The sequence below is a fragment of the Ascaphus truei genome, chromosome 7, assembly GCF_040206685.1.
Source record: "Ascaphus truei isolate aAscTru1 chromosome 7, aAscTru1.hap1, whole genome shotgun sequence".
NCBI lineage: Eukaryota > Metazoa > Chordata > Amphibia > Anura > Ascaphidae > Ascaphus > Ascaphus truei.
In genome coordinates, this window is record NC_134489.1 from 41,694,281 (window position 1) to 41,720,101 (window position 25,821).

Here is a 25,821-nt window from a genome sequence, read left to right on the forward strand (position 1 = left end):
CCCATATACACACCTCTCTCACTCACAGGAACTCAGCACCCTGCACCCCAATCACACAGCTCCCCCATATACACATCTCTCCCACTCACAGGAACTCAACACCCTGCACCCAAGTGCTCCCCAATTACACAGCTCCCCCATATACACATCTCTCCCACTCACAGGAACTCAGCACTCTGCACCCCAATCACACGGCTCCCCCATATACATATGAAACGTGTGTTCCCTTAACACACACCTCTGCCCCTTCCACCATTCCCAGACATTAAACTCCCCCTCATGCATAGCACTGCCCCCATTTATACAGGTACCCACATACAGTTGTACCTTTTATATTCATAAGCACAGACAGCTATGACTCAGTCACACGCGCACATGCACACACGCACACGCACACATCCATCCCCTTAAATACACAACGTTCTGCTCCGTGACACAATTGTACTCACACCCTTCAGGTGCACACCCCACGGCTGCTCCTTGCTCACCCTCAGAGAAAGAGAGATAGAGAAGAATAAAAACTAAATACATTTTTATTAAAACATTTTACAAATCTATTTCTTTCCCAAAGATATCATTTGACTCCCAAATAATCATTATTAGTATAAATACTATAAAATAGTTCTCTGAATATCAGGGACTGTACCAGGTAAAAAGTAATGTAAGTCGAGGCTAAGAGACAGGAAACAGAGAGGGGGCTGTGTGTGTACCTGGGTGTATACTGTAAGCCGAGGCTAAGAGACAGGTAACAGGGAGAGGGGGCTGTGTGTGTACCTGGGTGTATACTGTAAGCCGAGGCTAAGAGACAGGTAATGGAGAGACGGGGCTGTGTGTGTACCTGGGTGTATACTGTAAGCAGAGGCTAAGAGACAGGTAACAGAGAGAGGGGGCTGTGTGTGTACCTGGGGGTATACTGTAAGCCGAGGCTAAGAGACAGGTAACAGGGAGAGGGGGCTGTGTGTGTACCTGGGTGTATACTGTAAGCCGAGGCTAAGAGACAGGTAACAGAGAGAGGGGGGCTGTGTGTGTACCTGGGTGTATACTGTAAGCAGAGGCTAAGAGACAGGTAACAGAGAGAGGGGGCTGTGTGTGTACCTGGGTGTATACAATAAGCCGAGGCTAAGAGACAGGTAACAGAGAGAGGGGGCTGTGTGTGTACCTGGGTGTATACTGTAAGCCGAGGCTAAGAGACAGGTAACAGAGAGAGGGGGCTGTGTGTGTACCTGGGTGTATACAATAAGCAGAGGCTAAGAGACAGGTAACAGAGAGAGGGGCTGTGTGTGTACATGGGTGTATACTATAAGCCGAGGCTAAGAGACAGGTAACAGAGAGAGGGGGCTGTGTGTGTACCTGGGTGTATACTGTAAGCCGAGGCTAAGAGACAGGTAACAGAGAGAGGGGCTGTGTGTGTACCTGGGTGTATACTGTAAGCAGAGGCTAAGAGACAGGTAACAGAGAGAGGGGGCTGTGTGTGTACCTGGGTGTATACTGTAAGCCGAGGCTAAGAGACAGGTAACAGAGAGAGGGGGCTGTGTGTGTACCTGGGTGTATACTGTAAGCAGAGGCTAAGAGACAGGTAACAGAGAGAGGGGGCTGTGTGTGTACCTGGGTGTATACTGTAAGCCGAGGCTAAGAGACAGGTAACAGAGAGAGGGGGCTGTGTGTGTACCTGGGTGTATACTGTAAGCCGAGGCTAAGAGACAGGTAACAGAGAGAGGGGGGCTGTGTGTGTACCTGGGTGTATACTGTAAGCCGAGGCTAAGAGACAGGTAACAGAGAGAGGGGGGCTGTGTGTGTACCTGGGTGTATACTGTAAGCCGAGGCTAAGAGACAGGTGCCAGAGAGAGGGGGGCTGTGTGTGTACCTGGGTGTATACTGTAAGCCGAGGCTAAGAGACAGGTAACAGAGAGAGGGGGGCTATGTGTGTACCTGGGTGTATACTGTAAGCAGAGGCTAAGAGACAGGTAACAGAGAGAGGGGGCTGTGTGTGTACCTGGGTGTATACTGTAAGCAGAGGCTAAGAGACAGGTAACAGAGAGAGGAGGCTGTGTGTGTACCTGGGTGTATACTGTAAGCCGAGGCTAAGAGACAGGTAACAGAGAGAGGGGGCTGTGTGTGTACCTGGGTGTATACTGTAAGCCGAGGCTAAGAGACAGGTAACAGAGAGAGGGGGCTGTGTGTGTACCTGGGTGTATACTGTAAGCCGAGGCTAAGAGACAGGTAACAGAGAGAGGGGGCTGTGTGTGTACCTGGGTGTATACTGTAAGCCGAGGCTAAGAGACAGGTAACAGAGAGAGGGGGCTGTGTGTGTACCTGGGTGTATACTGTAAGCCGAGGCTAAGAGACAGGTAACAGAGAGGGGGGCTGTGTGTGTACCTGGGTGTATACTATAAGCCGAGGCTAAGAGACAGGTAACAGAGAGAGGGGGCTGTGTGTGTACCTGGGTGTATACTGTAAGCCGAGGCTAAGAGACAGGTAACAGAGAGGGGGGCTGTGTGTGTACCTAGGTGTATACTATAAGCCGAGGCTAAGAGAAAGGTAACAGAGAGAGGGGGCTGTGTGTGTACCTGGGTGTATACTATAAGCAGTATCGCACAGTATGTGTGCGCACATCCCTTCAGTATCTACGTGTATGAATTTGCAGATCTTATTCACTGTCTGTATTTAATATTCTGTATGTAAGTATAAAGTGCATTCATTATTTCACCCTATATATCTGCATGTGTACTTCCGGTTTGTTTGTATGTTAGAGCGTCGAGTGTTTGTGTTCATGTCATGGTGTTCACTCCGTGTGCTACCGATTGTGTGTATGTTATTTAAATGTATGTCATTATGTATGTGTGTCTCTTGCTTCACTCTGTCTTTGTTTGTGTATTACTGTTTATCAATCAGAGTATTACTGTATATGAATCAGAGTATTACTGTGTATCAGACTATAACTGTGTATTAATCAAGAGTATTACAATCAATCAAGAGTTTTACTATGAATCCATCAGTTTATCTTGTTTAACTGTGTCTGCATGTCATTGCATGTGAGTATCTATTGTTATTACTGTCTGTGTATAGCATTGTGTATTTATATCGGAGTGTCAATCGGTGTATGTTACATGTTTTATGTCACTGTATACCTGTATCTCGTGCAGTACCTGTATGTCACGATATACCTGTATCTCGTGCAGTACCTGTATGTCACGGAATCCTTGTATGTCACGGTATACCTGTATCTCGTGCAGTACCTGTATGTCACGATATACCTGTATCTCGTGCAGTACCTGTATGTCACGGTATACCTGTATCTCGTGCAGTACCTGTATGTCACGGTATACCTGTATCTCGTGCAGTACCTGTATGTCACGGTATACCTGTATCTCGTGCAGTACCTGTATGTCACGGTATACCTGTATCTCGTGCAGTACCTGTATGTCACGGTATACCTGTATCTCGTGCAGTACCTGTATGTCACTGTATACCTGTATCTCGTGCAGTACCTGTATGTCACTGTATACCTGTATCTCGTGCAGTACCTGTATGTCACTGTATACCTGTATCTCGTGCAGTACCTGTATGTCACAATATACCTGTATCTCGTGCAGTACCTGTATGTCACGGCATACCTGTATTTCGTGCAGTACCTGTATGTCACGGCATACCTGTATCTCGTGCAGTACCTGTATGTCACTGTATACCTGTATCTCGTGCAGTACCTGTATATCTGTATCTCGTGCAGTACCTGTATGTCACGGCATACCTGTATCTCGTGCAGTACCTGTATGTCACTGTATACCTGTATCTCGTGCAGTACCTGTATACCTGTATCTCGTGCAATACCTGTATGTCACTGTATACCTGTATCTCGTGCAGTACCTGTATACCTGTATCTCGTGCAGTACCTGTATGTCACGGTATACCTGTATCTCATGCAGTACCTGTATGTCACTGTATACCTGTATCTCGTGCAGTACCTGTATGTCACAGTATACCTGTATCTCATGCAGTACCTGTATGTCACTGTATACCTGTATCTCGTGCAGTACCTGTATACCTGTATCTCGTGCAATACCTGTATCTTGTGCAGTACCTGTATGTCACGGTATACCTGTATCTCGTGCAGTACCTGTATCTTGTGCAGTACCTGTATGTCACGGTATACCTGTATCTCGTGCAGTACCTGTATGTCACTGTATACCTGTATCTCGTGCAGTACCTGTATGTCACTGTATACCTGTATCTCGTGCAATACCTGTATGTCACTGTATACCTGTATCTCGTGCAGTACCTGTATACCTGTATCTTGTGCAGTACCTGTATGTCACAGTATACCTGTATACCTCATTGTTCTGTTTATGTGTATAACAGATGGCGTGTGTTTATCTCTGTGTGTGTCTGCGTATGAATGCACCTGCGTCTGTATCTGTGTCTCAGTTTGTATCTCTGGCTGCGTACTCTATCACGGTGCGCTCTTAGTGTGTGTGTGTAACAGACGCCTCTCACCCTACATTTGGTTTTGTTTGCGCCCTCCTCTCGTTTTGCTGCGTGTCAGAAACTTGCTTTCTCTGCCTGTCCCAGGTCACGGTGAGTTCCTGTGTTTAGACGCATTGGCGGTCACCTAACGTTCTTCTCACCGCTGAGTCTGTTAATATCACTGGCTGATGCCTGTTCTTCCAGCAGTGGAATGAAAGGCTCTCACATCTCGTCTGCGCGGGCTGTCTTGGACAGATCTTTGCTGGCTGGGTCTTCTTCATACGGGCGCGGTCTCCCTTTGTGTGCTGGGAAGGCAGCTTCTGTCTCGGGGGATACCCTCTCCTCCGATACCCCCTTCTCACCAGAGATTCCCAGGCTCATCCCTGAAGGGGTCTCCTCTTGGGTCGGGCTGGACGGAGGGACAGAGAGCTGTTTCTGTGTCTTCTCCTCGTGTTGACGGTTGGGGAGAGCGTTGTCGAATGCTGGGGGCTCCTTCACCTCCGAGAAGCCCCCTTGGTTCAGAATATTTCGGGATATGACTGTGAAATAGTGTTAGCGTGAGTTGTGCCCCCACAGCATCCCCCATAATTATATCTCTACCCCAGTCTGAGACTAATATCCTCTCAACCTTTTACCAGGGTATTGGGCATCTATCACCTAACCACTCTGCAGGACTAGTAACCCCTTAACCTCTCTCTTATGCCTGTGAGCCAGTAACCCCTTAACCCCTGGTGCGGCCAGCCACAGCTACCCTCTGCAGTTTTGTTGAGCTCCGTTACCTCCCGTGGGTCTGTAACTGTCTCCATCGCTTAGAGATGCTCCGGAGCGGAACGGGCTGTAACTGGGGAAGATGAGCAGTGCCAGGGAGAAGAGAAGGATCTGCAAGAGAGTGTCAGCTCTGTGACAAGCACGGAGACATGTGATAATGCACAGCACATGTAATCAGACAGGGGATGGCATCGCACACGGGACGTGTCGTGCTCACGCATGTGCTCTGACACGGGATGTCGTCATGCACAGGACACGTGCCGTCACGTGGGACATACCAGGACACAGGTGCCAGTCTGTGCTGCCTTGTTAGAGGTTTGCTTGATGAGGGTCTGCAGTTTGCGGAGCTGGGTGATCAGTGATCTGTAAGGGAGGGGAAGGAGGTTACAGGGAAATTCTACACCGTGCGCATGCCAAACCCCCTCCCTGACCCCCCGCATCCCAAACCCCCTCCCTCACCCCCCGCATCCCAAACCCCCTCCCTCACCCCCCGCATCCCAAACCCCCTCCCTCACCCCCCGCATCCCAAACCCCCTCCCTCACCCCCCGCATCCCAAACTCCCTCCCTGACCCCCGCATCCCAAACCCCCTCCCTGACCCCCCGCATGCCAAACCCCCTCCCTCACCCCCCGCATCCCAAACCCCCTCCCTCACCCCCCGCATCCCAAACCCCCTCCCTCACCCCCCGCATCCCAAACCCCCTCCCTCACCCCCCGCATCCCAAACTCCCTCCCTGACCCCCGCATCCCAAACCCCCTCCCTGACCCCCGCATCCCAAACCCCCTCCCTGAACCCCCGCATCCCAAACCCCCTCCCTCACCCCCCGCATCCCAAACCCCCTCCCTCACCCCCCGCATCCCAAACCCCCTCCCTCACCCCCCGCATCCCAAACCCCCTCCCTCACCCCCCGCATCCCAAACCCCCTCCCTGACCCCCCGCATCCCAAACCCCCTCCCTCACCCCCCGCATCCCAAACCCCCTCCCTCACCCCCCGCATCCCAAACCCCCTCCCTGACCCCCCGCATCCCAAACCCCCTCCCTGACCCCCCGCATCCCAAACCCCCTCCCTCACCCCCCGCATCCCAAACCCCCTCCCTGACCCCCCGCATCCCAAACCCCCTCCCTGAACCCCCGCATCCCAAACCCCCTCCCTCACCCCCCGCATCCCAAACCCCCTCCCTCACCCCCGCATCCCAAACCCCCTCCCTGACCCCCCGCATCCCAAACCCCCTCCCTCACCCCCTGCATCCCAAACCCCCTCCCTCACCCCCCGCATCCCAAACCCCCTCCCTGACCCCCCGCATCCCAAACCCCCTCCCTCACCCCCCGCATCCCAAACCCCCTCATGCCAAACCCCCTCCCTGACCCCCCGCATCCCAAACCCCCTCCCTCACCCCCCTCACCGTCTGCACTCCCTGACCCCCCACAACCTGACCCCCCGCATCCCAAACCCCCTCCATGCCCCCCCACACCGTCTGCCCTCCCTGAACCCCCGCATCCCAAACCCCCTCCCTGACCCCCCGCATCCCAAACCCCCTCCCGGACCCCCCACATCCCAAACCCCCTCCCTCACCCCCTGCATCCCAAACCCCCTCCCTCACCCCCGCATGCCAAACTCCCTCCCTGACCCCCGCATCCCAAACCCCCTCCCTCACCCCCCTCACCGTCTGCCCTCCCTGACCCCCCACAACCTGACCCCCCGCATCCCAAACCCCCTCCATGACCCCCCACACCGTCTGCCCTCCCTGACCCCCCGCATCCCAAACCACCTCCCTGACTCCCAAACCCCTCTCGGACCCCCCCCGCAACCCAAACCCCCTTCCTGAACCCCCGCATCCCAAACCCCCTCCCCCCTCACCGTCTGCCCTCCCTGACCCCCCGCATCCCAAACCCCCTCTCGGATCCCCCCGCAACACAAACCCCCTCCCTGACCCCCTGCAATCCAAACCCCCTCCCTGACACCTCCCACCGTCTGCCCTCCCTGACCCCCCGCATCCCAACACCCCTCCCTGACCCCCCACACCGTCTGCCCTCCCAAACCCCCTCCCTGACCCCCCACACTGTCTGCCCTCCCTGACCCCCCGCATCCCAAACCCCCTCCCTGACCCCCCACATCCCAAACCCCCCCTCCCTGACCCCCCACATCCCAAACCCCCTCCCTGACCCCACACCATCTGCCCTCCCTGACCCCACACATCCCAAACCCCCTCCCTGACCCTCCACACTGTCTACCCTCCCTGACCCCCCGCATCCCAAACCCCCTCCCTGACCCCCCACATCTCAAACCCCCCCTCCCTGACCCCCCGCATCCCAAACCCCCTCCCTGACCCCCCACACCGTCTGCCCTCTCTGACCCCCACATCCCAAACCTGCTCCCAGACCCTCCACACAGTCTGCCCTCCCTGACCCCTGCATCCCAAACCCCCTCCCTGACCCCCCACACCGTCTGCCCTCCCTGACCCCCACATCCCAAACCTGCTCCCAGACCCTCCACACAGTCTGCCCTCCCTGGCCCCACATCCCAAACCCCCTCCCTGACCCCACATCCCAAACCCCCTCCCTGACCCCCCCCCCTCCCACATCCCAAACCCCCTCCCGCACCCTCTGCCCTCGCCGACGCCCCCCCGCACCCTCTGTCCTTCCTGACCCCGCACCCGCAGCCCTCCACCCACAGCTGCCCCCTCTGCCCTCCACCCACAACTGCCCCCTCTGCCCTCCACCCATAACTGCCCATCCTACAGCTGAACTCACATATTGTGCTTTTCCAAATCCACAACCTTTTTGTGCAGCTCCTGATTCTGTGCAGAACAGGAGGCAACTCTGAAAAAAACAGAGAGGCCTCGTACATTACACATACAGTGCAAGAGAGGCCACGTACATTACACATACAGTGCAAGAGAGGCCACGTACATTACACCATACAGAGCAAGAGAGGCCACATACATTACACCATACAGAGCAAGAGAGGCCACGTACATTACACCATACAGAGCAAGAGAGGCCACGTACATTACTCCATACAGAGCAACAGAGGCTTCGTATATTACTCCGTACAGTGCAAGAGAGGCCTCGTACATCACTCCATACAGTGCAAGAGAGGCCTCGTACATCACTCCGTACAATGCAAGAGAGGCCTCGTACATCACTCCGTAAAATACAAGAGAGGCCTCGTACATTACTCCATACAGTGCAAGAGAGGCCTCGTACATCACTCCATACAGTGCGAGAGGACTCGTACATTACTCCATACAGTGCAAGAGAGGCCAAGTACATTACACCATACAGTGCGAGAGAGGCCACGTACATTACTCCATACCGTACATTACTCCGTACAGTGCAAGAGAGGCCTCGTACATCACTCCATACAGAGCAAGAGAGGCCTCGTACATTACACCGTACAGTGCAAGAGAAGCCTCGTACATTACTCCGTACAGTGCAAGAGAGGCCTCGTACATTACTCCGTACAGTGCAAAAGAGGCCTCGTACATTACTCCGTACAGTGCAAGAGAGGCCTCGTACATTACTCCGTACAGTGCAAGAGAGGCCTCGTACATTACTCCGTACAGTGCAAGAGAGGCCTCGTACAGTGCAAGAGAGGCCACGTACATTACACCGTACAGTGCAAGAGAGGCCTCGTACATTACACCGTACAGTTCAAGAGAGTCCACATACAGTGCAAGAGAGGCCACGTACATTACTCCATACAGTGCGAGAGGCCTCGTCTTACACCATACAATGCAAGAGAGGCCACATACATTACACCATACAGTGCAAAAGAGGCCTCGTACATTACTCCGTACAGTACAAGAGGCCTCGTACAGGATGGCAGAGAAGCCTCGTACAGGATGGCAGAGAGGCCTCCTACGTGAAGGCAGAGAGGCCTCGTACAGGATGGCAGAGAGGCCTTGTATATTACACCATACAATGGTTCAGACCTGCCCTCCAGTCCATCTATATATTCTTTCTTGCGTCTCCGGCTGTCCTGTGCCGACTGCTTGTTCCGTATCTTCCTCCGAACCTTCTTTAGTATTCGCTCCTCCGCCTAAGTGTGAGAAAGGAAGCGAGAGAACCAGAGAGACGGAAACAGAGGGAGAGAGAGGGAAAGAGAGAGGGAAAGAGAGAGAGAGAGAAGGGGAGAGGGAGAGAGAGAGAGAAGGGGAGAGGGAAAGAGAGAGGGAAAGAGAGGGAAGGAGAGAGGGGGAAGGAGAGAGAGAGGGAAGGAGAGAGAGAGGGAAGGAGAGAGAGAGAGGGAAGGAGAGAGAGAGGGAAGGAGAGAGAGGGAAGTAGAGAGAAGGAAAGAGAGGGGGAAAGAGAGAGTGTGAAAGGAAGCGAGAGAACCACAGAGAGACGGAAACAGAGGAAGGAGAGAGAGAGGGAAAGAGAGTGAGAAAGGAAGCGAGAGAACCACAACGACGGAAACAGGAAGGAGAGAGAGAGGGAAAGAGAGGTCAGAGAATGAGAATGAGAGAGGAAAAGAGACCTGTTACATAGGCTACGTCCATACAGCCTTCGCCCGCGCGGGGGCGTGCGCGTCAGTGACGTCACCCGCGCGAAGCCAGTGCGTTTTTTGGACATGCTAGACGCACCGTCGGGGGGAGGGGGCGTGTCTAGGGGCGTGTCTGTGATGTCACGGAGCTGGTTCGCCCTCATTGGGAGAACCGCTCACGTGACCTGTCCGCAGCGCCGAGAAATTAGTTTCATCAGTTTCCCTGCGCAATGCGCGCCCCCTCCTACACGCACGCACACCGCATGCCCCCGCCTTCCGCACGCACACTGCATGCCGATGCCTGCTGTCGCGCGGTCTATGGGCGCTATCAATGCCTTAAGGCAATGTGATCGCGCCGCGCGGTCTTCAGCAGCATGGACAGCGCCTAAGAGGAACACACCCACAAAAGAGACACATACTGCAGCCTGGGTGCCAGCCTGGCACTGTACCTTGGTGAGTGGCAGGTTATTAGGCAGTGCCACCCCTTCCTGAGACAGCAACCTCTTCTCCTCATCAGTCAGGCGCAGCTCGGGGTACTAAAGGGGACAAACAGAGTCAGGAGACACGGGGTGAGACACAGGGGCAGCTCGGTGTACTACGGGCAGAGTCAAGAAACACAGAGGTGACACGGGTGAGAAACGGGGGCAGCTCTGGGTACTACGGGCAGAGAGTCAGGAGACACTGGGTGAGACACGGGGGCAGCTCTGGGTACGGCACAGAGTCAGGAAACACAGAGTGAGATAAAGGGTGAGATACGGAGTGAGACACGGGGGCAGCTCGGGGTACTATGGGCACAGAGTCAGGAAACACAGAGTGAGACGGAGTGAGACACAGAGAGAGACACAGAGTGAGACACAGAGTGAGACACAGAGTGAGACACAGTGAGACACGGAGTGAGACACAGTGAGACACAGTGAGACACGGAGTGAGACACGGAGTGAGAGACACGGGGTGAGAGACACGGGGTGAGAGACACGGGGTGAGAGACACGGGGTGAGAGACACGGGGTGAGAGACACGGGGTGAGACACACGGGGTGAGAGACACGGGGTGAGACACAGGCTGAGACATGGAGTGAGACACGGGCGCAGCTCGGGGTACTACGGGTTACAAAGTCAGGAAACACAGTGAGACACGGGCAGCTCAGGGTACTACAGGCAGAGTCAGGAAACACAGTGAGACACGGGGCAGCTCAGGGTACTACGGGCAGAGTCAGGAAACACAGAGAAGACACGGGTGAGACACGGGGCAGCTCAGGGTACTACGGGCAGAGTCAGGAAACACAGAGAAGACCCGGGCAGAAAAGACACCATTTCTTACCAGAGACTCCACGGAGAGCAGGTCTGATGAGGTGACCCTGACTGGCAGCCCTGCAGCTTTACACAGGGCGGGCGCGTGGAGAGGGGGCAACTCGTTCACTATACAGCTCTCTGGTATCAGCATGGGGGAGCGCCAGTCCTCTGCTGTGTGACACAGATACATATATAAACACACACACAAATACAGTGATGTGTGTTTATATATAAAAAGACAGGAAGTGGCCTGCACAGATTGAGATTGTTTTCCCCAGAGAGGGGGAGATACTTTTTCCCCAGCCAGGAGGAAGATGGTTGGCACAGTTCCCCAGGCCTGCTGGTCGCAGGGCCTGCTGGGACTGACTGGGTTGCATGCCCAGGAAGAACAAGTCGCGGAAAAGTGAAGGACGTGAGACTGCTGTGGAAGCAGGGCTGTCCCGGAGATTGGATCCAGAGAGGGATTTCCTGGACTCTCTCAGGGCCGAGTTTCCAAGAAAAACAGATAAGGACTGTTGATATTATCATATGGTATATCTGTAAACTGGACTGTGGGTTTTGGTCTGGGAACCAGTTTAGTTGGCAAGCCAATCAGAGATGGAGCTGATGAGTAGACAGTCTCCTAAGAGGAGTAGGTGTTATTTTTATGCTTTGTTTTCTTAAAGGGATGGTGGGCCTATTGTTTAAACCCTGAAAATAAAACCTTGTACAACGAAATACAGAGTTTCCTGCCTGGAATATGGGACAAAAGACCCCACAACGTGACGGAGGAATCACTATGTATGTATGTATATGTATGTTCGTTCACACACACACAGTACCTAGCTGTATGGATATGACACTGCTCATCTCGCTCTGTGCCTTCCTTCCTCCCAGAGAGCTGATGTCATACACCAGCTCATAAACAGGGTTCTGATCGGGCAGGGGTGGGCTGGGCTCGCCGTGTGACGGGGTGTCCGGGCGATGGTCGTCAGAGAAGCCGCTGTCACTCACGGGAGATTCACTGGCCGCTCCCTCCGTGCTGTAAACCTCATTAGGGTCAATCATCATCTGCAGGAATTCATCGGGGTCTTCTCGCTCACTCAGCCCCTGAAACAACAAATGGAAGACGTGTGAAACGCACACTACAGTTCCCTGGTGTGTCCAGGTACAGAAAGGGCAACTCCAGTACAGGTATACCGCACAGGCACAGGTATACCGCACAGGCACACGTATACCGCACAGGCACACGTATACCGCACAAGTATACCGTACAGGCATACGTATACCACACACCTCTTGTAAAGGTGCAGTCCCACTATGACCAAACTAAACTCGTGACAATAATAGGCTTAATAACAGATTATAACTACATGATTGATGCATTAAAACCTGGGGTGGCCAACTCCAGTCCTCAAGGGCCACCAACAGGTCAGGTTTTCAGGATATCCCTGCTTCAGCACAGGTGGCTCAATCAGAGGCTCAGTTGAAGACTGCACCACCTGTGCTGAAGCAGGGACTGACTGAGCCACCTGTGCTGAAGCAGGGATATCCTGAAAACCTGTTGGGCGGGTTTGAGGACAGCAGTGGAGCCCCTGACACAGGCAGTCGGTGTAACTGAATGTGCGTGGGTTTCTTAATCTCACTTTTACATTAAAAGTAAATACCCAATGTACAAACTCTGTGCCCATTCTCCTCCTGTTCTCCACGCCTAGTACGGCTACTTCTAATACAGAACGTGCTTAGTATAGTGGTTTGGTGTAATGTGTGAGGGTGGGGCGGAGGACCCCTCTGCTCATACTGAGATACTGTATCTCCTGTAGACCCCAGAGATGACCTACTTACTGTCCCCTCACCCACTGGCCAGTCCTCATACAGCTTCTCCGCAGGGAATCCGTGATGCTCAGAGAGAGGGAATGTGCTAGGGTCAGACCCCAGAAACCCCTCGGAGGGGAACAGTTCCTCCTGCTGCTCAAACAGGGACCCCAGCAGCAAATCTGGTCTGGAAGAGTCCATGTTCCCAGGACAGGGGAGGGGGGAGGGGGCTGAGGTCAAATCCAAGCTGTTAGTGGGGGGAAAAGCAGAGACACATCACAGGGGTTAATATCTCCCTCCCGACCCTCCTGCTTCTAAACACGGAGCCACACAAGTATCAAGGTAAAACCATATGTACCAAAGAAAACATTACATTGGCAAAGAATAGAATTTCTCTGTGATACATACAGTACAGAGCAATGTTTTTGACCCCAAATTGCACTTTTTGCCTGCATACTTTTGATTGCACTCAAAGAGCCTATGGCTGCTACTCTCTATCTTCACAATGACATAAATATTATATATAGGCACCAAAATCATAGATTGTAAACGTATCCGGGCAGGGACAGTGCCTGTAACATTCCTACGTGCTGCGTACCGCGCGCTATACTGTGATTGTGACGCGCTTTGTGTCCCATTGGGAGAAAAGCCCTATATGAAATAAAGTTAATATATATATATATTATTTAGACTGCAGAAAATTCTAAAGGTCGAGGGACAAACCAAACCTATCATATAACATCCATGAAAGTTCTTTACTAGAACAACATGTTTCCTTATCAAGCAAATCCTTTCCCTTTCGCTCCATACAGTGAGACTTATCCACAGATATTTGTGGGAGAGCAGGGATTTTACACCCCAATGTTATAATGACAGTCAAGTATTTAAAGCAGGCGCTCTCTTTTAAAGCCACATGCTCTTCCTATGCAGTGATATTTAAATGTATATGACCACCTTTGCCTGCTCAGTATAGGAACAATCCATTAGATTGTAAGCTCTTTGGAACAGGGGTTGCCTTTTTCGTTGTGTTTATACTCATGTTAAATGCTTTATTCCCTAATTCTATAATTAACTCCCTGTGAGTCTCTGTGCTCACATTGCAAAGCGCTGAATACATGGTCAGCACATGAATAATAATGTTACTCTCTCTAACCCACTGTAGTACTCCAGAAATACAAGCAATAAAAATAATGGAGCACAGGAAAAGGGATTTGCACATTTATGTATAAAATGTGTTACCAGGAAGTAATACAGCGAGAGTTACCGCTCGTTTTCACGTATGTCCTGGGCATAGAGTTATATAACAATACATGGCTACATTAAGTGAGCAGGGTTATACAGTACATTATGTATAAAGACTTTGCATGCACAGTTTAAGATATTTCATCTTGTAGGCGTGCGTATGTATGTATGTCTTTTTTTATATAGCGCCATTAATGTACATAGCGCTTCACAGCTTTAATACACGTGACAATCATATAAATAACATATAATACAAATAACACATAATGGGAAGAAGCGCTTTAGACATAAAAGTAACATTTGGGAAAAGGAGTTCCTGCTCCGTAGAGCTTACAATCTAATTTGGTTCTAATTGGGTATTGAGAGGAAGGGCATTCCAGAGGTGTGGGGCAGTCAGTGGGAGAGGGCTTTAGATACAAAGGGGGTAGAGAGAAGACATCCTTGAGCAGAATGCAAGAGTCGGGATGGTGCATAGTGAGAAATTAGGACTGAGATGTAAGGAGGGGCAGAGGAGTGTAAAACTTTAAAAGTGAGGAGGAGAATTGAGTGTGAGATGCGGGATTTGATAGGAAGCCAGGAGAGGGATTTCAGCAGGGGAGAGACACAGTTACAGACCAGAGGGAGGAAGAACAAACAAAAATACTAAATTAGCAATCTGAAAAGAACTTTATGCAACGTCAAATTCTTTGCGCCCCCAAATATATCGACCTTCTTCAGTGCGTGTTATACTTTAGGGTGCGGGCACAGAAGAGGATAATTAAATTCCTCAGATACAGTGCATATCCTCTCCCAGTCTCCTACCCCCTACTCTCCTCCTCATCATAACTCTCTCTTTCCTCCAACAATCGCTCTGTTCCCGGCAATCTGGGTAAAAGGGGCACAGCTGCATTTTCAGTGGTCTTTCTGAAATCAGGGTGGGCTGTCAGCTTGTCACTAGCAGCATTTATCCAGAAAGGGACCTGGGGAATAACATATGAAAACAGAAGCAGATTCCTTACCCAGAGCCAGCGAGAGCACAGTGCCAGAGAGCAGCAGGAAATTAGGTCCCTGAGCACCAGGATCTGTACATCCTGGATGGAAGGAGCCAGGTACCCACCCTCTGCTCTTAAAAGGGGAACATGCCTCTTGTTTGCCAGGTTTCATAGGTGTGTCCCTCCCCCACTTACTGCTGCCTGTGCACCTGTCACGCAGGATGTCTCTCAGCTTGTAATGTCTTTTAAAGATAGGTGACCAAGATTGTACAGGTGTGTCTGTACTGAGAGGAAGCAGTAACCGACAGGGGATAGAGAGACAGAGGGGAGAGAAGAGAGAGAAGAAACAGAGGGGAAAGAGAGAAGAGACAGAGGGAAAGAAAGAAGAGACAGAGGGAAAGAGAGAAGAGACAGAGGGAAAGAGAGATGGGACAGACGGAAAGAGAAGATACTGAGGGAAAGAGAGAAGAGACAGAGGGAAAGAGAGAAGAGACAGAGGGAAAGAGAGAAGAGACAGAGGAGAAGAGACAGAGGGGGCTCTCTCTCAGAGATTTTACCTCTCTCTTTTCAGAGACAAATTAAAGAGTGAGAGATGAGACATGCTGTAGGGGAGAGAGGGAAGAGAGAGGAGAGACATGGGAGAAAGAGAAGAGAGAGGGCAGAGAGAAGAGAGAGAAAAGAGACAGAGGGGAAAGAGAGAAGAGACATAGTGGAGAGAGAGAATAGACAGATTTGAGAGAGGGGGGAGAGAGAAAATAGACAGATTAGAAAGAGAGAAGAGACAGGTGAGAGAGGGAGGAGAGAGATGGGAGAAAGAGAAGGGAGAGAGAAGAGACATAGTGAAGAGAGAGAGAAGAAACAGTGAAGAGAGAAAAGAAACAGAGGGGAGAGAGCGGAGAAGAGAGAGTGGGGTACAGTAGTAGAGACAGAGGGGAGAGAAGGGAGGAAGAGACAGAGGTGAGAGATAGAAGAGACAGTGGAGAGAGAGAATAAACAGAGGTGAGAGAGAGAATAGACAGATGAGAGAGAGAGAGAAGAGAGGGGATATAGAGAAATGGAAGAGAGAGAAGAGACATATTGGAGAGAGAGAATAGACAGAGGTGAGAGAGAGAAAAGAAACATATTGAAGAGAGAGAACTGACAGAGGGGAGAGAGCGGAGAAGAGAGGGGGGGAGTAGAGACAGAGCGGAGAGAAGGGAGGAAGAGACAGAGGTGAGAGAGAGAGAAAAGAGACACAGTGGAGAGAGAGAAGGGATAGCGAGAAATGGAAGAGAGAATAGACAGAGGGGAGAGGGAGAATAGACAGAGGGGAGAGGGAGAATAGACAGAGGTGAGAGAGAGAAGAGAGAGGGGATAGAGAGAAATGGAAGAGAGAGATAAGAGACAGAGGGGAGAGACAGAGAGAAGAGACATAGTGGAGAGAGAGAATAGACAGAGGTGGGAGAGAGAAGAGAGGGGATAGAGAAATGGGAGAGAGAGGGAGAGAGGAAGGAAGAGACAGAGGTGAGAGAGAGGAGATAGAGAGAAATGGTAGTGAGAGAGGAGAGACAGAGGGGAGCGAGAGAAATGAAAGACATGAGAAAAGTATACAGTTAGGGAGCAGTTAAAAAAAACAAGGAATAACAAGAAGGGTAAGGGGGGCTAATATTTGGGTTAGAAGAGGGAATGTATTACTTCCTGGTAAAATGTTTAATAAATAAAAATAAATATTCATGATCGCAGAAAAAAAGAGAGGGGCAGGGAAGCGAGGGAAGATAAGGTTATAGAGAACAGGGTTCTCAACTCCAGCCTTCAAGGGCCACCAACTGGTCAGGTTTTCAGGATATCCCTGCTTCAGCACAGGTTTCTCAATCAATTTGTGCTTCAGCACAGGCGGCTCAATCAGTGTCTCAGTCTTCGGATGAGCCTCCGATTGAGCCCCCTGTGCTGAAGCTGGGATATCCTGCAAACCTGACCTGTTGAAGACTGCCGTTTTAGAACCCCACGGGTTAAAGAAAAAGAGAAGGGGTTAGAACATGGGGCAGGAAAGGATCGAGGAACGGGAGAGGGAGGAAAGGGGGAGGAAGAGGAGACCCACAGAGAAACAGGGGGGTGACAGGGATAGAGGAACAGGGGAGAATAATTCCTAGCTGGTAGCACAGTGTACACGGCTGAGGAGGTGAGGCTATGCGCACGGATTTGGGGGTTCTGCTGGTTTGTATTGGGAAAGCTCAGAGTGTGACCTGCTCACACGCCGGTCACCTTCCTGCCATGGTGCCTTGCCGAAAATCTGTGCCGTGTCAGAAAAGACAAATTCCACGGGTGGGCGGAGGATATGGCCGCCCCTACTGCGTGGTCCTAGGGGCCTGGGACACATCGGGGGGGTTATTCATTACACTGCGATAGTGCCGATCGGGACTCAATCGCCCGGAAACGGCAACTTGCGTCGAACGGCACTATCGCATCTTAATGAAGAATCTATCTGAATCTTTTACGAAGGGAGAGAAACCGCTCCGTTAACTGTTATCGCTGGGGAGATATATATACAGTCGTCGGCGTGTAATGGTGCAAGGCGCAGGGTACGACTGCTGTACTCTTTTATTTACAAGCTTACAATGCCATTTTATTTCACAGCATAAATATTGACTCAATCCCAGTACATACAGGGAATAAGTGCTTCAGACATAAAACCATAGGAAAAAGGTATCCCTGCCCCGAAGTGCTTACACTCGCGGTCACACAGACATGCCTCACGGCTACAGAGCTCTGCGGAGCATTCATCGCCCAGGTTACTGAAAGCAATGCGCAGCAAACGCTGTGCTGTCGTCATGTACCCGTGAGCAAACTCAGCGCGGGTAACAGCCACCCCAAGCTAATCCGACCAGCACAGCACTGGGCATTGCCCCTTTAATACGCAGTGCTAGGGAGGAGCTGGACCTTGTCCGTTGACACTGAGGGAGGGGACAGGTGACAGCAACCAGTCTGGCAGGAAGACGCCAGCTGGGCGAGGTAAAGGGCAGGAGGAGGGGAGAGGGGCAGGAGGAGGGGAGGGGGGCGGGAGGAGGGGAGGGGGGCAGGAGGAGGGGGGCAAGAGGAAGGATGAGGGGAGAGGGCAGGCGAAGGGATGAGGGGAGAGGGCAGGAGGAGGGATGAGGGGAGAGGGCATGAGGAGGGATGAGGGGAGGGGGGCAGGAGGAAGGATGAGGGCAGGAGGAGGGATGAAGGGAGGGGGCAGGAGGAGGCGAGGGGGGCAGGAGGAGGGATTAGGGGAAAGGGGACAGGAGGAGGGATGAGGGGAAGGGGGACAGGAGGAGGGATGAGGGCAGGAGGAGGGATGAAGGGAGGGGGCAGGAGGAGGCGAGGGGGGCAGGAGGAGGGATTAGGGGACAGGGGACAGGAGGAGGGATTAGTGGAAGAGGCAGGAGGAGGGATGAGGGGAGGGGGGCAGGAGGAGGGATGAGGGGAGGGGGGCAAGAGGAAGGATGAGGGCAGGAGGAGGGATGAAGGGGGGTCAGGAGGAGGGATTGGGGAAAGGGGACAGGAGGAGGGATTAGGGGAAAGGGGGCAGGAGGAGGGATGAGGGGAGGAGGGAGGAGGAGAGATGGGGGGAGGGGGCAGGAGGAGGGATGAGGGGAAGGGCGACAGGAGGAGGGATGAGGGCAGGAGGAGGGATGAAGGGGGGGCAGGAGGAGGCGAGGGGGGCAGGAGGAGGGATTAGGGGAAAGGGGGTAGGAGGAGGGATGAGGGGAGGAGGGAGGGCAAGAGAGGGGAGGAGGGATGGGGGAGGGGGCAGGAGGGGGGAAGGGGGACAGGAGGAGGGATGAGGGGAGAGGGCAGGCGAAGGGGTGAGGGGAGAGGGCAGGAGGAGGGGTGAGGAGGAATGAGGGGAGGAGGCAGGAGGAGAAATGGGGGGAGTGGGCAGGAGGGATGAGGGGAGGGGGGCAGGAGGAGGGAAGGGGGGCAGGAGGAGGGATGAGGGAAGGGGGGCAGGAGGAGGGATGAGGGAAGGGGGCAGGAGGAGGGATGAGGGAAGGGGGGCAGGAGGGATGAGGAGAGAGGGCAGGAGGAGGGATGAGGGGAGGGGGGCAGGAGGAGGGATGAGGAGAGAGGGCAGGAGGAGGGATGAGGGGAGGGGGGCAGGAGGAGGGATGAGGAGAGAGGGCAGGAGGAGGGATGAGGGGAAGGGGGTAGGAGGAGGAATGAGGGGAAGGGGGCAGGAGGAGGGATGAGGGGAGGGGAGCAGGAGGAGGGATGAGGGGAGAGGGCAGGAGGAGGGATGAGGGGAGAGGGCAGGAGGAGGGATGAGGGGAGAGGGCAGGAGGAGGGATGAGGGGAGGGGGGCAGGAGGAGGGATGAGGGGAAGGCGGCAGTAGGAGGAATGATTGAAGGGGGGCAGGAGGAGGGATGAGGGGACATCACGCACACCCACCTCCCCTTGCACACCTATCTGCCCTCGCACACCTACCTCCCCTTGCACACCTATCTGCCCTCGCACACCTACCTCCCCTCGCACACCTACCTCCCCTCGCACAACCTGCATCCACTTTCAACTCACTTTCCCCTATGGCCGTGGATGAGGTCTCCATGCTCCTCATGATCTCGCCCTACAACCTGCCCCCTTGATCCTATTCCCTCACATCTCCTTCGTTCCCTCTCTAGCACACTAAGCCCCACCCTAACTCACCTTTGTATCCTCTCTCTCACCTACGGCACATCCCCATCTTCTTTTAAAAATGCACTCATCGTCACACCCATTCTAAAGAAACCCTCACTTGACCCAACCGCCCTCTCTAGCTACCGCCCTATCTTTCTTCTCCCCTTTGCCTCCAAGCTACTTGAGCGACTTGTATACAACCACTTGACTCACTTTCTCTCCTCCAACTCCCTGCTTGACTCTTTACAATCTAGTTTCTGTCCTCTACACTCCACTGAGAAAGCACTAACAAAAGTGTCCAATGACCTACTCAGAGCTAAGTCTAAGGGTCACTTCTCCTGTATCAATCTGCTGCCTTTGACATGGTCGATCACCCTCTTCTCCTGAACACTCTCCACTCCATTGACCTCCGTGACGCAGCTTTCTCCTGGTTCATGTCCTACCTGTTCAACCGCTCCTTCAGTGTTTCCTTCTCTGGTGTCTCCTCCTCTTCACTCCCTCTCTCTGCGGGGGTCCCACACGGCTCTGTCCTTGGCCCTCTGCTCTTCTCACTCAACCCCTCTTCTATTGGGGAACTAATACAGTCTTTTGGCTTTCAGTATCATCTCTATGCCCACGACACCAAAATGTACCTCTCCTCCTGATACCTCTCCCCTCTCTCTTGTCCCGTGTCAACAACTGTCTCTCTGCAATCTCCTCTTGCATGTCCCACCGTTACCTGAAGCTAAACATGTCCAAAACATAACTAATACTTTTCCCCCCTTCCACTGCAACCCCATACACCTAAACTCTCCCTCACTGTCACCCCTACACCCAAACTCTCCCTCACTGTCACCCCTACACCCAAACTCTCCCTCACTGACACCCCTTCACCCAAACTCTCCCTCACTGTCACCCCTACACCCAAACTCTCCCTCACTGTCACCCCTACACCCAAACTCTCCCTCACTGTCACCCCTACACCCAAACTCTCCCTCACTGACACCCCTTCACCCAAACTCTCCCTCACTGTCACCCCTACACCCAAACTCTCCCTCACTGTCACCCCTACACCCAAACTCTCCCTCACTGTCACCCCTACACCCAAACTGTTCCTCACTGTCACCCCTACACCCACTCACTGTCAATAACACCATAATCTCATGAAAACCTCAAGCCCGCTGTCTAGGGGTCCCCTTTGCCTCTCATCTCTCCTTCGTTCCTCACATTCAAGCCCTCACAAAGTTCTGTCATCTCCACCTCAGAAATATCGCAGGTATACGCACTTTTCTCACTCACAATCCAACTGAAATCACTCACTCATCTTGTGCCGCCTTGACACGGCAACCTTCTCTGACTTGGCATTCCCCTTGTCCGCCTGTCCCAACTCCAATCCGTCCAAAATGCTGCTACTGGACTAATCTACCTCACTCACTGCTCCACTTCTGCTGCTCCACTATGCCTATCCAACCACTGGCTTCCCATATCCTCTAGAATCAAATTTAAAACCCTAGCTCTGACTTACAAATCTCCCCCCCCCCCTAAATACATCTCAGCCCTCAGCCCGTACATTCTGCTCATGACATCCACCTTTCATCCTCCCTGATTACCTCCTCTCACTCACGCCTACAGGACTTCTCCCGTGCTGCCCCCTCTCTCTGGAATTCCTTACCACGTACCCTCACACTCTCCCCCAGCTTTCAGATGTTTAAAAGCTCACCTTTTCAAGGAAGCCTCTCTGACATACCACTAACATCCAACTCCCTGCCCTCACTCCAACCCCATTGGGAGCAGCTGGACCAATCTCCATTCTTTTTTTTAATACCTCCTAACATCCCCACCCCCAAACCTTAATGGGATCAGCTGTCGGCTTGGACCATACTCCATCCTGATGTATACTCTGTCCCACAACGAGCAGCCACTTTTTGTTTCAGCATTGTCCCCGATTCCCCCTAGATTGTAAGTTCTCACGAGCAGGGCCCTCATTACCTTTCGTATCTGTTTGTCAATATTTGTCCTTATTTGTATGTAACTTGGTTTATGTAATATACATAACTCTGTATCCCCCCCCCCCCCACCCACTGACTGCGCTGCAGAAGATGTTGGCACTTTCCAAATAAACGAATATACGATACCCCGTAGTCTCATGTTTATTTTGCGAAGCACTGCATACATCTCTCTCTGATTATGAGTAATGAGTACTGCAGTATTAGGTGACACCTTTTTTATTTGGACTACCAATTGATATTTTCGGAGAGTGTGTCATTCTCAGCGTCCTTGAGAAGACGTCATACTTAACTCGAGCGCGCTGAGAATAGCACCAGACCATGCAACATCACAGACTGCAAACTTTGCAAAGATTTATGCCACTGTCCAACAGCCAGTCACACACATAGACATTCAACGTTCAATGTTAAAGGAATATTCTGCTGCACATGCAGGAATGTGGTATATATCAGGGGTGCGGAAAATGGGGGGCGCTCAAGATTTTTTTTGGGGGGGGGGGGGCGCGGCGGTTGCAGAGGCCCCGCACTCTCCCCCAGAGCATTTAAATTAAGTGAGGCCTCTGGAACGTCCCTTACCATGTCTTCGGGGACTTCACGTGACCCTGTGGCGTCATTTGACGCCAAAGACAAGGTAAGGAGGGGGTGCGAGCAGGAGTGGAGCGCAGGCAGGGAGGTTTAGCGGGGAAAGTTTGCGCTCCCCTGGTATATATGATTCAATGCAGAAAATGTGACCACGGATGCTACATTGGTGAAACCCGTCCAAAACTTCAAACCAGAATAAACCTACATAGGCACACAATAACACACCACGAAGAAGGCAGATACTGCTCAGACACACAATAACACACCATGAAGAAGGCAGATACTGCTTAGACACAATAACACACCATGAAGAAGGGAGGTTCTGCACAGAAACACAATATCACACCATGAAGAAGGAAGATACTGCACAGACACAATAACACACCATGCAGAAGGGAGATACTGCACAGAAACACAATATCACACCATGAAGAAGGAAGATACTGCACAGACACAATAACACACCATGAAGAAGGAAGATACTGCACAGACACACATCACACCATGAAGAAGGAAGATACTGCACAGACACACAACATCACACCATGAAGAAGGGAGACACTGCACAGACACACAACATCACACCATGAAGAAGGGAGATACTGCACTCCAGTGGGACTCCGCTTCTCACAGCCAGATCATTCAATAAATGATGTAAAAATCCAAATCCTCAAAAGAAAGTTTAAAGTACTCAAGAACGGAAAAAATTTGAACTCAAAATGATAATACTCTTTGGCACTAAAAAAAAAGAGGACTTAATACTGATATGGGGGTTCATACACACTATCAGAATTGTATGTAATGTGTCTCCCTGCCTGTGTTAATGTTACACTTTAATCTCCCACCCTGCACCCCCTCACACTGCTGATGGATGGGTGGTCCTACATGGTCTCCACATGTCTCACTGTCCCTTCCATCCATGTATCGCCCTGCCTGTTTATTTACTGTCCCCTCTGCCACCCCACCCCACCCATCTCTACCTCATCTGCCTTCAGATTGTTATCTTGGGTTGTACATCTGTGTTAAACACCTGGAATATTCTGTAAATCAGTATTATTCGTCCTGAGGAAGAGAGGGATCTCTCACAAACGCGTCTTAGGCTGCGCTTATAGTGCCGACGACGCGACGGCGAATTCGCATCAAAACAAATGCATTGTCGTTGGTGCTTATAGTGCACAAAAAGGCGCGACCAAGCGACAGCGCTACCAAAAATCTGGTAGTCACTGTTATTTGATTTTTTCAGCGATGGTCTCCCCTTGTGGCCAATCAGAGAGCTTCTACGTCCCTCTGCCCACCCCCTTTCTGACGTCACTGGTCGCGTCGCCGGCAGTATAAGCGCAGCCTTATGATAACATTAGGTAGCCCAAATATAAAAGGTATCCCCTAATACTGAAGTACTCATTTACTCTGCACTATCGCAACTGGACTAACACGGCTATTTCTATTTCATGTTTAAATAACATTCTAATCATATTGCCTAATATTTGATAACTCGCTTCAGGGATGTTTAGTAGAAAATGTGTGAGATCTCAGCATGTTCTTTTAACTTGAGGGTGGAAGGGGTTTTTTTCCGGGAGAAAATTGTGAAAATGATTTTTTATTTTTTTTAAAGCAAATAATGTAGGGTTTCCCACATATATAGATACAGTGGGCTGGTATTATTATGATTATATTAATATATATATATATATATATATATATATATATATATATATATATATATATATATATATATAAAAGATAAAGTATTTATATATATATATATATATATATATATATATATATATATATATATATTATATAAACACACACACACATAATTCTATGAGGGTGTGGGGCCAGAATGCTATAGCAAGAGGTGCATGGGGCAGAATATGTGGGTGCAGTATAACTTGGGGTAGGATATGCAGGGTGTGGGGGCAGTAAAACTGAGAATGAGAGCAGCAGTGACAGGGGTTAGGCCCCAGCCGCCGTTGCCATGGGAACGCTTCCGGCAGGACCACTCACTCACCTCTCCACACTTTCTCCAGCTCGGCAGCGTGACGTCACCGTCGGTGGCTACAGCGCTGCGGGATAGGGATTGGTGGAGAGCGGCACAGCCCCACCAATGGGAGAGGCGGCGAGCTGGTGGGCGTGGCTACTCCTTTGACAGGCTGGCACATGAGGCGCCATGTGACTGGTTCTTGCAGATGTCAGTCACCAGTCGACCCGCCCACTGCCCTTAACCCATTCATTGCCAGATAGACCAGCTGAGCATTGCTGCAGCAAAGATTGACCCCGACCAGCCAAGTATTAATAAGAGGTTTTACCCTATGGGCAAACAGAGGAATAAATATAAGCACACAGATAATGACGTCACTCCCCCCAAGAGCTTACAATCTAACGGCAGCAAGACGTGAGAGCGCATTAGCAACGGGGACGAGATCCCGGGGTTTTCCAGGTTGTTCAAACCTTGCACAGGTAGAGTAAGGCCGCGCTTATTGTGCCGGCGACAGCAACGCGACGTTGCGTCAAAACGAATGCATTGCCACCGTCGCATGCGCTTACAGTAAGCGCGACGCGACGGAGCGACGGCTTGGTCGCGATCGCTGGAAGTCACTTCAATTTGATTTTTCCTGCGACCGCCGCGTGACGTCACCGTCACTATAAGCGCAGCCTAGAAGTATGATGGACCTACGGCTTACACTCTGAGCGACACTGACGGTTTCATATCCCAGCGTCAGCCCCTCGGGCGAGTCACTTTATCTCCCTGTGCCTCGGGCACCAAACATAGATTGTAAGCTCTGCGAGCGGGGGCTGCGAGTGTAACATTGTATGTACAGCGCCGGGTACCGCGTGCAGGATTGTCACTGTGATGCGTCCCATTGGGTTAGAAGTGCTGTATGAAGTAACGTTATAATTAATAATCATTCCAGTTTGTTTGTTTTCTTCTCTTAAACAAATGGTATTTCTATTAAAAAGGTTTTCCTGTTATTCTGCTTTGAAAGCGGCATTATTTTACACCTTTATTAAATGAAACCCAAAGAGATCCTGGTTTCAGATGTTTAACGGGCGCCGAATGTATTTTTTCAGTGTATAGACTGCTGAGCCAGACTAAGGGGTTTATTCTGTGCACATAGCTTTGGGGGATATAGAATAAGGCCCTAAACATTGCCCTTTTTGGGGTTCACTCCCTCTTCCCTCCCGGGCGCGGGCTCACATTTTAAACACACATTTGAATCTTCCTAAACTGTGTTTCCTTGTCCCTAACTCGTCCACCTTCCATCGCCTCAGTATAAGGATGAGAGAATATGTCTGGGCATGTGTAACATGGGCTGGAAACGCTATATTAGCATTTTTATCTTCGGGTTGTGCTGGGTTAACTGCTTATCTGCCTGTTTATTTAGCAAACCTGTATAGCTTCCTCCAGCTGCCAATAAATCCCTTATCATGCATGTAAAGCTATGGAGCAGGGTGCTGAGGAATATAGGGTGTTGTCACTCCTAGAATAACGTGTATTAATGGTGGTTGCATGGCTAGTGGGTTATCCTGCATTTCCAAGACACCTTAAAAAAATAATTTTTTTAAATCAGTGTATTTTCCATTAATTGTTTAAACTTCAAATGTCT

General features: G+C 51.5%; 1 protein-coding gene across 13 annotated transcripts; it reads right to left on the reverse strand.

Annotated features, from left to right (window-relative positions):
* Positions 1-515: 515 nt before the first annotated feature.
* Positions 516-24,259, reverse strand: CREB3L4 (cAMP responsive element binding protein 3 like 4). 13 transcript variants are annotated; one of them, XM_075608016.1, is made up of 13 exons: positions 15,041-15,176; positions 12,831-13,047; positions 11,828-12,095; positions 11,035-11,177; positions 10,165-10,251; positions 9,165-9,271; positions 7,981-8,049; positions 5,508-5,592; positions 5,241-5,340; positions 4,079-5,000; positions 3,999-4,034; positions 3,579-3,962; positions 516-3,128 (listed from the first exon to the last, which is right to left on the reverse strand). In XM_075608016.1, exons 2-10 carry the CDS (start codon positions 12,999-13,001, stop codon positions 4,684-4,686), a joined length of 1,347 nt encoding a protein of 448 aa, XP_075464131.1. In that variant the 5' UTR covers positions 13,002-13,047; positions 15,041-15,176; the 3' UTR covers positions 516-3,128; positions 3,579-3,962; positions 3,999-4,034; positions 4,079-4,683. The 13 variants fall into 13 exon arrangements, with proteins under 13 accessions (XP_075464131.1, XP_075464130.1, XP_075464132.1 ...); XM_075608015.1 differs by having other exon boundaries at positions 3,579-4,042; positions 4,151-5,000; XM_075608017.1 differs by having other exon boundaries at positions 3,579-4,034; positions 4,133-5,000.
* Between the last annotated feature and the right edge of the window lie 1,562 nt (positions 24,260-25,821).